The 14,692-nt window shown below is 42.8% G+C and overlaps 1 protein-coding gene across 2 annotated transcripts in view; it reads right to left on the bottom strand.

Moving 5' to 3' along the window:
- Nucleotides 1-2,956: 2,956 nt before the first annotated feature.
- SORCS3 (sortilin related VPS10 domain containing receptor 3) overlaps nucleotides 2,957-14,692 on the bottom strand; it is a 581,611-nt gene continuing 569,875 nt past the window's right edge. The window contains exons 23-27 of one of the 2 annotated variants that reach the window (XM_038578740.1): nucleotides 13,970-14,101; nucleotides 12,147-12,246; nucleotides 11,054-11,159; nucleotides 5,662-5,822; nucleotides 2,957-4,917 (exon numbers count right to left, since the gene is read on the bottom strand). In XM_038578740.1, coding sequence (XP_038434668.1) covers nucleotides 4,853-4,917; nucleotides 5,662-5,822; nucleotides 11,054-11,159; nucleotides 12,147-12,246; nucleotides 13,970-14,101 — 564 coding nt within the window. In that variant the 3' untranslated portion in view covers nucleotides 2,957-4,852. The remainder of the gene's footprint in view (nucleotides 4,918-5,661; nucleotides 5,823-11,053; nucleotides 11,160-12,146; nucleotides 12,247-13,969; nucleotides 14,102-14,692) is intronic. The other variant, XM_038578741.1, reaches the window with a different exon arrangement.

Raw genomic sequence — 14,692 nt, 5'->3', positions numbered from 1 at the left:
GAACCTATATCTCACCATGATATATGGCCTGAGCACCCGGAAGCAAAAAGCATTTTAAAGGGCACTCTGCTACTGTAAAGTTAATGATAATTAAACCAAGTTTAAGGGGCATCAAGATGCAGTAATACTCAGGAGGTAATTGTTGGGCTACATCTGGTCCCCTTTGGCAGTATAGTTGGAGTTGAGGAGAGAATTTGGCAGGATCTAGTATGTGTGTCAGGATGAGGCATCCCCGTTGCTTATGTTTGCTCTCTGGCCTTCTTTTCTTCTCTCTGAACAAGGCCAACTGCTTTAAAAGTCAAGCAGCATAGCATGTGAAGCTGGGGCCTGGCAATCTGTTGGGCAGCCTTATTTCAGTACAGCGAGTAAAGCGAGGGCGTCAGGCCATGGGCTGCTAAACAAGTGGGTCAGCAGGGCAATGACATGTGCAGGGCTGTGAGCCACTGGAAGATGAACACACTTGGGAAGTTACATTCTAAACTGTTCTGGACACGAGAAATACAAGGGCCATCCTGGCATGACCATCAGGCTTTGTGCCGACGTTCAGTGATGTACTGTTCAGTTTTGCCTCTGTCAGGAGGGTATGTGGTGGAAAGACACTGCTCCCATATAAAGAAGATATGGGTTCTGTCTTTGGCTCCCCTCTAATTTGCATATAACCTTAAGGAAGTCACTTTGCTCTCTGCCTCTAGTTTACCCGTCCACAAAAGAATAGAGTTCTCCTAAGTTTGCTTCTACTAGTCATCTACCAGTTTTGGAATGTTCTCTTCACACCCCTGTAAATCAAAGGTAGCCAGTGAGGCAGGCCATAAAGTGTTTTCTTTTTGCAAATAGAAATCATGATCCAGAGTGACTTGCCGAAAGTCAGAGATCTCCTAATTCCTGGCTTAATATATTCTTTCCGAGGCACAATCCATCACCACCTTGACTCACAGTGTGCTTTTGTTCCAGAGAACTCAATCAGGTGACTCTCTCAGAGCTGCAGCTGTTGCCCAGGAGGAAATGAGCCAATTTGGAAGTGGTTCTCACTTCTGCAGATTAAGGTGCCTCGTATCATGGTAACAGGAGCCAGGGGAGGTGACTTTTCCCCAGTAACTCTCTCTGAGCTATTTTAGTGGCACACAGAGCAATTATTCTCAAAGTTCAACAGGAGAATCCTCAGAAGCTCTGCTTAAGGTGCTGATAGCTGGGCTCCACCCTGAGTACTTCCACAGGTGTGCTTATCTGGTTTAGCATCTCCTGAGAGAAGACAATTCCTGTGAGAAAGCCCACAGAGAAATGACTACAAAGCCAATCACACCCTCTGCCATCTGCCTTTGCCTGTGTGCTATGAGAAATCTGGCAGACCTGGGCTGGTGGTGGACATACAGGTTCTATTCCTAGCCAATGGCTTAGCCCAAATGAACCAGCTGACTGATGCTCTTTTACCACTGTATTTCATTTTCGTCCTTTTTCATCCAGTGGAGTGATTTTTATCAACCCTGACATAAACAAACATGGGAAGAACTCAGATCCCATCAGAAAGCAAAATCTATGGCATTTAGAAAAATCACTCCTGACATGGGATACGAATATTAGACATGTTACATTATTGGGAAAGCTCATTATAAACCCCTCCAAGATGTGTAGGCACTTTATGTGGTGAACCACTAGTTAGACCAAAAAATCCTCACTATTTCCTTTAGAGGTACCATAAATGATATCCTCACTATTTGAAGAAGTTACTTATGTAGTATAATTTTTTTTAAAAGGTGAGTATAACCTAGGAACGTTACACCAAGGATAATACATAATTTTTAAATGCATTCACAAATCAAAAGAAAATTACTTTTGTCTCATCCTACATCGTAATCATTTGAGTTCAGAAAATATGATTCTGGAATGCTCAGCTAGCATCCACAATATAGGAGCAAATTATCGAACAAAGCTTTCTGGTTTCTTGGGTTTCTGGGATCCGTGGTAATTTATGACATAGTTTGAATACTAAGAAGATTAAAACATGTAACTTACAGCCCTTATTCTAAGTACTTAGTTCATGTTCCCTTATTATCTAGTGTGTAGAAGGGCCACTCACTCATTCTTCCAAATTCCTTATTCAGCAGTGGGCAAGAGAAGATCTGTTGCTGGTTTGATGCATCAAACAGCATTAAAAAGGTTAAAATCATAATAGTGAAAAAAAGAATATATGTCTTCTCGGTTCCCTTTCCTCTTCATTTCCTCTGCTAAAGTCTTCAAGGCCTGCATGGTCTATCTACCACTCTGGGATCTGATGCCACTTGAAGGCCTTGTGGTGACCAAGCCTTCTGATCAAAAATCTTGACCACAAATATTGGGTTGGGAAATTTGAAAATGAGCCATCTGATGAAAGCTCCCCACAGGACCACAGCAAATGAATAAGTAGAGTAGACTGAACTATCGTTACTCTTGTTCTCAGTTCGTCATGCCCTCCCCCAAACTGGAATTCTATATCCACACTGTTGTCAGGTATCTTGGTGGTGCCTCATGCCAGAGGAGGCAGAGTCTATTTCCTGGCCTACAGATGTTGGGTGTGGCCATGTGGTGTCCTTTAGTCAACAGAAGGTAGTTGATGGTAAGCACAGCGACCCACGGCCTCACAGGCATGGAGTGTTGTGCTGGTCTCACTTGGAATTCTGTAATCAGCCATGAAAAACCATGCTCTGGGTGGCTGCTGGTCCCAGACGATGACAACTCATGGAGGAAACCTGGACCCCAACTGAAGCCAAAATCCTGACTGATTCAGGAGAGCCTGGTCAGTTTCGATGGCAATCATCCAAACCACAACCAACCTGGAGATTCACCAGTAAAACATACGTATCGGGGTCATAAGATATTTGTTTTGTTTTGTTCTTGGCCATGTAGCATTACTGCAGTGACAGTTGACTAATAGCACTAGGTGAAGAAAACAGCCCAAAGAGAAAAATCTCAGCCAGGTATGTAGCTTTGATGTACAAAAATACATTTATTTTCAACAATTTCAAAACCACTGTCTTTTTTTTTTACAGTAGAAATATTCAAATGGAACAATAAAATCAAGAACAGTATATGTACATATACTGTATATATAGACATGACTCATGCATTTGTATTCCAGTATTTAGTACAAGTATTGCAATTGTCTGCCCCATTTAACCCTTGGAACAAAAAAGCAGGATCTTTAGAAACACTCCTCATCCCGATCTATGCTGTAGACGGTCGGATTTCTCTAGGTCGCATTCTCTCAGCATCTCACAGAGAAGAACGCAAAGGATCTCTCACAAAAATTAACAGGTACAAAATCCGGCCTTTCCTCCCATATATATATACAGTATATCATTTTTTAAAACAAGTGGACTCAGGCTGAGCCTGAAAAGAAAACAATGCTGACGGCATGGCTTGAAGTGACCCTACGGAACAGAAGTGGAGTGTGCGAATGTGTGGAGGGGCTGGGGTGCTGGAAACGAGAAAGCTGGCTTGGAAAGCCACACGCCTCAGGGGCAAGAACTAGCTTAAGGGAAGTGAAGGCAGACATTTGACTGTAAGGAAGTTGTGTACATCTGACAAGCAAATAGCACAGCATTGCTAAAATCATCTTTGACTAATATCATTAAAGGCTAGCCCCCTATTTGGCCTGCAGGGCTTACATGGACTCACGATGCCACCAACACCACGTCCCTCCCAACCTCACTGATCATCCTGTGCCCAGATGCACTCACTAGGCCTCGCCAGGTGCCCAGGGGACTTTTCTGAGCTCAAAGTAGCTCATGAATTCTCCAGAAGGATTATACATTCCCACAGCACCCAACCAGAAAGCAGAAATTGCTGTCACTTTTAGACCTATGGCCAACCTTCTTTACAGAAAAGCATCTTCTCAGGCTGATAAATATCCTCAATGCTTTCCTTTTGGAGGGGAAGCCTTGTTTCCCTACCTGCGTCTCAGTTTGGAGTCTCTGGTGGGCTTCCTCTTGCAACTTCTTCTATGTCACTGATGGCACAAAAAGACCCCTTGTTCTAGGATGTCACTCTAATCCTTCCTTTACTAATTGTCCCAAAGAAGCCCTCCCCCCGCCCCCCTTTATATACATAAGTAGAAACCAGCTATGGCATGGATACAGAGATGCAAGAGTTATGTGTGACAGACAACTGGAGAGCATCCAGAACCCAACACGTCTCGCAGGCCTGGGGGTTGGTCAGCTCTGAGGGTGAGTGCATAAGCCAACACACGCATCTTTCTTTTTTCTGTTTTCTTTTTTACTAAACATTAAATTATTTCTTAGGAAATAAAAAGCTATTTACATTGTAATTATATACAGTAAGCCACCTGTAGCCTCGCTATTGACATGCACGAGGCAGGGCATCTTTCGTAAAGGTGTGCACGCTTTCTGCAGCAACTTTCACTCCCCACCAACCCACCTCCTGCAGATCTAGCTGGGAATGGTCTGTGTTTTAGGTGTGTGTGCTGGGGGGAGGGTGTTAGTGATGATGGGTGGGTGGGTGGGGACGTGGGAGGTTAATGAAAAGCCAACCAAACTTAAACAATAAAAAAAAAAGGGGGGAGAGACCACAAGGAAAAAGAGAGTCTTCACATGGTCGGTCAGTGGCAGAACAAAGCAAGAAAGCCATGGGAAGATGCATCCTTTGCCCTTAGCACAAATACAGCCATTTATTCCTTTTGTCTCATTTTAATCAGCTAAGAATGCCTTTGTCTCCCAAAGCTAAGCATCTGCCTGCTATTTATGGAGGGACCCTTGGTAAACAAAAGGTAAAAAAGACATTTTCGTTTTCCCATAATAATAGTCATAGTAATCATCAAAAATAAAGTCAGAAAGATGGTTGACCACGTGGCTTGTTGGTATTAAACGCTAGTGCAGTTGGGGATCTCCTTTGTGCTTTCGCTGTTTGCAATGGTGGCAATGCCTCCTGCGGAGGAGAGAAGCAAAGAGGATCAGTTTCACAAGGGCAAGGATCTTCGTCTGTTTTATTTACTGCTAAATATCAAGCTACCTTGAACAGGTGTTTAATATGCATTTATTATAAACGGGACACCTGGATGGTCTATCCTAGCAGCTCATTGACTTAGGTCACCTGTGTTTATAGTGCACCAGCTCCCACACCAGCACACAAGGGAGGAGCAATGCCTTGCCATCTCCCACACTACTGATAACGACAGTAAGAGGCAACGTGCAGTGAACACTTGTGGTGTGACAGGTGCTATGTTAATGCCGTACTATCATTTCGGTATCACCACAATTTTAGAAGATAGGTACTATTATTCCCATTTGACAGATGAGGAATTTGCCAGAGCCTGTATGCATCTGGTTATTCATTAGGACATTTACTGCTTTTGCTTCATAGAAAAAAAAAATCCCAACAGTAATGGATATTTGGCCTCATCCCTCCCCTACTCTGACTCCAGCACTTTTAATCTTGGTCTACTTCTAAGGGAAAAAAAACAAAAACAAACAAACAAAAAAAAAGCCCTCCACTTTCATGTAGCCAGAGGTAGCAGACAAATTTTAAAACATGATTGTGCCTCTGTAGTCAGCTGTTTCCCACCCCATCACCTCCAGTCTGGCACTTGCTGAAGGACAGGCCCCGTGGGCTGACTGCCCTTATGTGTGGAGGACAGAGGACACGGGGGCTTGGAGGTACCAGCACACATACCTATGACCCGGGTGTCCAGCTCTTTGTCCAGCAGTTCCTCGGGCTCGGTGAAGTCACTGAGTGTGATTTTGGGGGCGTTCTCACTTTGGCTTACTGACCCAATCATCTCCTGCTCCTTGTCGTGTTGGACTTGGGCATAGATGTTAATCCAAGGGATTTTCCTACAAAAATCAGATTATGATCACAGGATACTCCAACCTTGGGCCATTGGGAGATTCTGGGCCTTCAGGGGAGGAAGAAGCTATTTATAGGATATGCCAATGTCAGGGAAAGGGGCTGGTCACCTAGACACTGTAGCCATGAGGCCAAGCAACACAAGGCCAGAGACCAGACACCGAGGGGAGATGTAAACCACAGAATTCCCAGAGGAATACACCTTCTTCTGGGGTAAACCAAGCAGGTGTAAACATAAGGCTGATGCCATTGAGCAGGTAGGCACTAGAACCCTCAAAATACTTCTCCATTATTAAGTTTTTCAAGGAGCTGGACTTTGAGACTCATATCTTTTTCTAAGGTTGCATCAATTTAATCAATTCACATTGGTTTCCCTTATGAAGAGCCAAGAAAGAAAAGGCCTCTAGCCATTGCTACTATTTTCGGAACACTGTCCATGGGCCAAAGATCTGAAATACTTGGGTACTCAGTTTCCTCATCTGCTTGATGGGAATAACAATAGCTTCCTTGTAGGATTGTGGAGAGGAGAAAGGCAAGGTTTAAGAGAAGCTAAATAATTTCCTTCAAAGACACAAAGGTTGTAGCTTTGGAAACAAGGCAGAAAGACTTGAGGTTGGAGGAGTGGGCGGTTGAGACTGAAATTTTCTTGGAGGATTCATCTTCTGACGCCTTTCTGTATCCCCTGACCTACTGGGTCCCAGGCCTGTAGCATCCTGTGAATCCCTCTAACCCAGTGCTTCTCAGACTTTAATGTGCTTATTTCTCACCCAGGTTCTTGCTAACATGCATTTGTGACTCAAAAGGCTTGGATGGATGGGGTGAAATGGTGCATTTCTGCCAAGCTCCTGGGTGATGCTGAGGCTGCTGGTCTGATCCCCAAACTTTGAGTTGCAAGAATCTAGGATATCAAACTCAGCCCCCCTCCTCCTTCTACTCTTCTCAGGATGGTGTCCTTTTTTTTTCCTTCAGAACATAGCTCTGAGAGGCCTCTCCTGCCCACCCTACCTCTCCTGTGATAAATATAGAATTATGGGACAATGTTTATGAAAAAAATGAATAGGGTGCTGGGTTTAGGGCTATATAAAAGGTAAGTCTGCTGACTTTGTTTCCCATTACACTAAAAGCCCTATATGTGCTGGGTTCATGTTCTCTGTCTTCTCTGCTATAGGTGCAACTTAGCCCAGTGCTTGGCATGTGGTTGATATTCAGTAAGTATTTGTTGAATGAATGAACAGATGACCTCAAAACTTGTGCTCTTTCTATTTCATATATTAGATCCTCAAACAGAAAGACCACATTTTTACCTTGGAATATTATCTCTAAAAGAAACCTCTCTTACCCATTAAATGGTGGGGAAATTGGATTGAAGTCCAAATATTTCCTGAAGCTCATCAAGGGCAATGATATTATTAAAACTTAAAACATCCGATACCCATCCCAATCCAGAACATACTGTAATTTTCCAAAGGAGAATCACTCTGTTGCCCTAGTACAAGGCAGTGGTGTCTTCAAGCTTCAACCTTCCTTTTCCCCACTCCAACCCCAATTAGGAGAGTGTGGGGCCATTTAATAAGGCTTGCTTGTAGCTAATTAGCTTGTAGCTAATTCATTTGGAAGGATCCAAAAATAGGTATGAAACATGAGTGGTTTCTACCACTCCTTTACATTCAGTTTTTGTTCCTTTACTGGTCACTTTTCATACATTAAGAGAGGTGTCCTTGTGACTCCTACTGGTCTAAACCAGCTTAATATAATTTACAAGGACCTTAAATGAATAGATTCTATGTGAGGCAGCAAATCTCAGGCTCTCTAAATATGTATAATTAAAAATTCATGCTGGCCCTTACTTTCCTCTTATCTAAATAGAAATGCAGCCTAACGACTTAGATTTCTTCTAATCATAAAAGTACATATTACTCATGAACGTTGGGATCAGCTGTAATATTTATTAGGTGCTGGAGGCAGTCAAACTATTCCTGATCACACGAGTTTGTGTACTTCAGAAGTAGTCAGAGTTCACTGCCTCCCTCTTCCTGCTTTCCTGGTGATACTTGTGAGGATTTGGATAAATCTGCCCTTATAAAGACTGTTCTCTTTATTATTTAAAGATAATCTTTAATATCTAAAGAACAGGCAGATTTTTTGAACATTTTTCATAGTTGGGTGGGAGGGAAACAATTTTATGTCATAATGTTTACGTTTTAAAAACCTGTTGAATTACTTTTCATTTAACACATGTACTTGAAGAACTAATGAGAATATTAGATTAAGCCCAATTTCTGCAGGTAAGAAAGGTGGAAAATAGATTTAGGGAGATCTCTTGGCCTACACATTCATATCAGTTTGATTAAGAGAAGGAAGATGGATCAACCAAGTCACCTATAAAAACCTCCATTTTTGTTTGCTCCAGCTCTAAGTGTTAGGAGCCTATAGGAGGCAATTTAGGTCTCTCTCTATTTCTCTGAAGCAAGTATGTTTCAGACCATGATGAAAGACATGCTTAAAAAAAAAAAAAGGCCAGAAAAATATATAAAATCTCAAAAGTTTTCTTGGATAACCAGAAAAAAAATCCCAGATCTACAGTATAGAGAGAAAGTCTTGTTGGGCAGATTTCTCAGAAATTAGCTATCCAAGAATAATATCAAATGTGAGAAACGGTGATATTTATTTAAAGGAAGCTTGGAGCTCATGGTAACTCTCTTCTCCTTCCCCTGCTAAATGGCCACTGGAGGCACTGAGGTTTTTCTCAGTGCCTGGCACATAGGGGGCACTCAGTAAATGTTTGTTGAATAGATAAGTGGTGTAATGACTTAATGCTAATGATAACACAGAGAAAAGTATTAGGTCTGAAAACAGCCTGGCCAGTGATCTGGAAACAGAAACAGAACTGCCCTTTCTCTGGATGTACTGAATGTTTGCCAGCCAGGTGCAGAGATTTATATTTAAATTAATTAAAGTTAAATAAAATTTAAAATTCAGGTCCTCAGACATACAAGTGGTTATTGTATTGGGCAGGACAGATTACGGTACACTGTCACCATCACAGAAAGTTCTATGGGACAGCAATTGAAGAAACAAAGGAGGGTCTGGGAAGCACAGATAAGAAGAACCTGACCTTTACTGGTCAGCAGGCCAGGCACCCTACACAGCACCATCACTATAGAGGTCCAGGTGATGTGGAGAACAAGAAGACCAAAGAAATAAAAGAAGACCCAATAGAACCTCAACCAAAGGGCTCTAGCCCTGGAAGAAAACCTCCAGAAAAGGTAATTGATGACTGGTTATACTTGGTGGACTCTACTGTGCATCCAGTTTGAGTGGTATATGTTCCTTCTGGCCTTAACTACACTATTCACTGTCAGGGACAGTGAAAGAATTGGCTGATACTGGAGATTACAGAGGTAGAAGAATTCAGAGATGTCATTATTATATGGCAGAGATTCAAGAATTCCAATGTACACATTTCGAGATGCCTACATTAATAAATTGACTGTCTAGAATGTTTAGCAGCATTGGTAAGACAACAGAAAACCTCCTAAGTCACAGGATGTCTTGCCTTAGTTTGGAGATGCCTGACACAGATACCTTTTTGCAGGACTTCTACTGGCTATTGTCCTCAGCAACCATGAGATTCTAGAAGCCAGAAGGTGACAAATTTGGTTTAGTTGATCTTGAAGCTCCAGCAACCACTGGGCTTCCCCACAATCAAATCCTTGGATGAATAAAAGTGTACTCTGCATGTAACTGAAGTATATCCATGAGTGAGTGTTGCCTTGACTAGACTGTTTCTATTATAGAATCTTTGTTCTCTACTTGTGATATGAAGGTTTGTTTCCATCTTCAAAGGCAACATAGGCGGGTAGGTTCACATGTCTTGATCCAAGATAATAGGGACTCACACACTGGTCTAGTGATTGAGTAGGAAGGTAAAGTTCACTCTGTCCTGATATGGAGAGTGTTGAAGGCTTCCTGCTAGTTTGGTAATGCTGAGATGTATATCGAGGAAAAATTGAAGCCTGAGTTATGCACCACAGGGCAGCTAAGGAGGCCTGGGAGAGAGGGTGGAGGAAGGTACCTTTACATCTGATGGTTATCAAAATCTAAAAGCATTACCTCCAGTGTCTAGGATGACTCCCAGGACCAAGTTTTGCTTTCAGAATTATTAATGACATTTTTACTTTGAGCAGTCTTTTTATGAAGCACATTTCCATGCCACTGATATGATTTTTTGAGAGCCTACCATATGCCGTGTTATGACACAGAAGATACTTTTGGAAGTCATGTTCTCTGTTACCTGTAGTAGCTTGGCATTGTCAATTATTTAGTATATACCAGGTATAGATAGTATTATATTTACCTTCTATAGCAAGCCTAGTAACTATTGTTTTTTCTATTTTGCAGACAAAGAGACTAAAGCTTAGGGAGGCAGATTCAGTTGCCCAAAGCTACAGATGTGAAGTTAAAATTGGGTCTGTCTGATTACAGAGCTCTACTCTGAACCAGGACACCATTTGGTAGAAGTTTTACATTATATAAATAAAGGTACAGAATTATTGATTTCAATTTCATGTTTTAATAAGTATCCTGTGATGTCACTCCTCCTGTGGCCTTCAAATATAATTTCTGAATACATGTGAAGTTTGGTTTTCCTGATCAATTGCCCTTTAGAAACAGGCGAAGGAAGGACAGAGATAAAGGTTGAATATTTTTGGCATGCAAATTTACACAGAGAGACCAGGCAGCTATAATACAAGATAAGAAAATGTGTATTTGTATGTGTCCATGTGGCTCCAGATTTCCGCTGCATTTCATCTAAGTAGATGGTTAAGTAACCACCCTGAACGGGCGTTAGGCTGTAGAAAATCAGCTAAATTTCTAAAAATTTTTTAGAAAAGCTCCTGAAAAATCCAAAACCTTACTTTAGAAATTTAGGTGAGGTTTGAAAACTCTTTCCACTTCTCTTGAAGAAAATAAATTGATTTCATAGGTTATCTTTTATTTTCCTAACTCAATATATGTATAAATTGGATAGAGTTCAGATTCTTAAACCCATTTATTCCTTGACCTTCAACCATCCCTGCTTTCCCCCAATGCCAAACAGAGCTTCGAAGATAATTAATTTCACATATTTGGAATGAGTTTAGGAATGTTGGCTATAGGAAGAATCAGCATCCAAGAATCTAGCCCCAATATCAAAATTGAGTTAGAGTAGCCATACCTTTTAAACTTGTAGATCAAAAACACAGCCAGGCCGACAAATACCACTGACAAGAGCATAAGCATGGCCGAGCTGCTGTGCCCAGCACTGGAGTCCACCAACGGAGCTATGGAGGAAAAAGCAGATGGCTCACTTGGAAGCTACTAGATGGAAGGATTTCCCACTGGAGAAAGGAGGCCAGCTAAGGTTGCATTCTTACATTTAGTCTCCAACTGCCCTGCACTGTATGCTATCTGGGCATAGGAAGTTTGGTTTTAATATGAAAATAGTATTCTCAATCACAGCTTCTGAGGACAAGTAAACCTCTCAGCTCTGCCTGGGGAAACTTATGATTCTTGGTGTAAATTGAGCAATGGGTATCTAGCTGAAGGGAGTACAAGGACTTGAATGCTCTTTCTCCTAGACAGGCTGAGTGCCTGTCAACATAATTATGGGTGGCCCCTTTGGATTAAATATTGATGCAATGTTTCATTTTGTTCCTTTACATTGTTCTGCTAAAACACTGCTGGGTGGGCACATTTAGAACCTCCACATCTGAAAAGTCTTATATTAATATGAGATATTTAGCAAATAGGCTCTCTTGGAGAGCCCAATGAGACATACACTTCATTCTTTTTATAAATCAATCATTAGAGCTGATCCCTGCATCAATTTAGATTTACCTATTGTAAATCAAAAAGAATTTTAAAGTTATCTCATTTGGCCTCCCAAACAAGATTAATGGAATCAGAGAATCGCAGAATTTAAGAGACCCTGAGGATGACCTGCTATAATCCAGACTGTTGCAGATGAAAACAAACAAAGAAAGAAAGAACAATTAAGTCAAAGCCCAAAGAAATTGTAGTTTTTCCCAAAGGTCATCCAGGGATTCAATAGCAAAGCTACCTCTAATTAAGTCTTCTTGCCACCTCAACAGGAAGCCCCAAGAAAGATGTGATTAATCTTTCGTCACCATCACTACACACATGAGCCCTGCCCACAGAGCTATTTTCAGGCATTTGTGGAAAAGTGTCTGCTAATTATCTCCTCCCCTTTCTCCTCAGGATAACAGATCACCATGCCCATTTCTCCCTGTATCCCAGCAGGCACTCACCTAGTGTCAGCTGTGTGACATACACAATGACTTGAACCCCGGGCTTCAGCTCAAACTGAACCAAGTTTTGGTTTAGAGCATTAAACAGCATCTCTACAATCTGGAAAAAAAAAAAAAAGAGAGAGAGAGAGAGGTGCACAGAAAGACATGGCATGAGACAGCACTCCCTCATGGAGCAAGAAGCCAAGGTCACTAGACAACCAATGACCAAGTTCAATCAGGCGACAGGATATTGGCACATTTTCATCAATGTGGTTCTCATAGCCCTTGGAGCCCTGTGAGGCCAAGGAAGTAGTTGGTGTTCCTGGCTCATACTGGAGAGCAGAGGGAGACAGAGAAAGGTACGTCCAAAGTCACTTAGTGAATTAGAGTTGATAACAGACATTGATGCTTCATGTAAGCCCTGCTTCAGTGCTTTTTCATCCATGCCTTTATAACTCACCACAGCACAACCTATTGTGGTTTCCAATGAAAGGACATCAACCTATCATTAGTTCTTTAATCTAATGAAGTAACACACACAGTGTAGAGAGGCCCCTGCCAGGATTAAAGTGGGCATGTATGTCCCCAGCCCACTCCTCTGCTTTTTCTCTTTGGGAGACAATGGGAAGCAGACATCAAAGCAGAAGCGGCCTTCTTTTTATGGGATAATTTTTCCTCTTTACTTTTCCCCGGCAAGTCTCGGAACACATAACATCGATTTAATCACTCTGTAATTCCCACATGAAAGCCGAGGCCAGCTTGGGCTGTGGTCCCTAACTCTTATCTGGCTGTACGCGCGCCTTAATATCACAGCTGCTATTCATCACCGTAATTACCTATTTATCTAAACGGATGGATATTGTAGCTTCCAAATATAGTTCACACATGCCACTTGCTATTTCAGAATAAAGAGGTCTTGTAAAAGTGATGCATGCATTGAGAAGCTGAATTTATTTCTGGCCAACTTTGATACGCGGCCCTGCAACGCAAGGATCTGCTTCATTTTCCAGGGAAACTAACCCTGCCGGTGTCTGTGCTGTCCGAGGAGGACTGTGGATGGCCATGGGATGAGGTGACAGCCAGACAAGGAGCAGAGGGACACGGAACATGCCTGCACGACTGCCTCGTGTGGGGGCAAATGTGTGCCTTGTGCCGCTGTCTAGAAGCCTCTCAACTCACTTTTTTCTCCCTCTCCTGACTTAGCACCACTGCAAGGCAGGGAAGGGTGAGGCAGAGCAAGGCCCACGAAACCCCAGTAGGAGCAGGGGGTGACAGAGGGAGAATCAGCTCCTTTACTTCAGGGACGGTGCACCGAGCACAGGACCTACAGGCCCCTCCGAGGAGGACAGGAAAGCAGTCCCTTTGGACATACTTTTTCCTTAGTCAAAACAAGATGAAGCAATCCATCTCTCATGTTTAAAAGCAGTTCATTTTCTCTCCTGAAGCAGAACTTAGATTGACTGGGAGGGGTCTTTAAGGACAAGAAGCAGGTTTATCCCAGATATGGACAGGGAAACTCAAACTCCTCTCTTTGTCCTGTGTCTCACCCCAGGGTAGGTCACTGGACAGGAGACCTGAGGAAGCTGCAGGAAAGCAGGTGCGGGAATGAGCACTGCCAGGGACGCTCTCCCTTCTCGTGCAGGGAATGCTGCAGGCTGAGCGCCCCGGTGCATCTTCTGGACAGGGCTGATGGTTCCTTGGAGCCCTGGGTGCTGGACAGATGGACAGGCCGCTGGACGGATGCGAGGAAGCCCCCCCTCCCCTTCTGCTGTTGGTAAGGCTGTGTGTCCTCAGACGGGGAGGTGTAGGCAAGTACCCTAGCCAGGTGTCCCCTCACTTACTTGTTCCAGGTCCTCTTCATTGCCTTTCCTCCTCTCTGTCAAGTTCTTGGGGGGCAGGATGAAGAGCTCTGCTGAAGTGGGGAGGCCAGGGAACACGGCCACCAGGATCTGGTCTTCTGGGACACCGGTTACCTGCAGAGACGTTTAGATCACAGAGTGAAGCCCTGGAGAAGCCAGCCTCCCCGAGTGCACAACAAGGAGTCACACCTGGGTATGAGGCTCACGTGTGGTTTTTAAATACAACATGTTAGGCACAGGCCCCAGTATATATTCAGGCTTTCTTTCCTGAATAGCATAGCTTAGAAGTGCTATGACGAGTCTTGCTACCTCCTCTGGCTCTTACATACATTTTTACTGAAACTAAAATACCATAGTGATCTTCAAAATATTGCTTACTGGAAACATTGGCTAAAGCTCCTCCCATATTTTCCATTTTTCTGCACTGAGAGGACTAGAGCTTCTGGCAAAAACATGAACATACCAACCGTAAACAAGGAATACGAGGTTACGAGCAAACGTGGGGAAATGCAAATTTTAAAAAAAGAAGAAGCCAAGCTACATGATTTTTACTTACAAAAGCAGGATTTTTTGTATTAAGTTAAAATTGCTAATATTGGTGAGACTTCCGTTAAGAGGCTCCCTCATTTGTCGCTGGCGGCACTAAAAATCAATGCACACTGCCGCTTTGCTTTTCAAAAGACCATAAAAATATTCAGACCCTTC

This window comes from Canis lupus, chromosome 28 (genome assembly GCF_011100685.1).
Source record: "Canis lupus familiaris isolate Mischka breed German Shepherd chromosome 28, alternate assembly UU_Cfam_GSD_1.0, whole genome shotgun sequence".
NCBI lineage: Eukaryota > Metazoa > Chordata > Mammalia > Carnivora > Canidae > Canis > Canis lupus.
The sequence above is the reverse complement of the archived record's forward strand: the minus strand, read 5'-3'. Positions and strand labels throughout refer to the sequence as shown.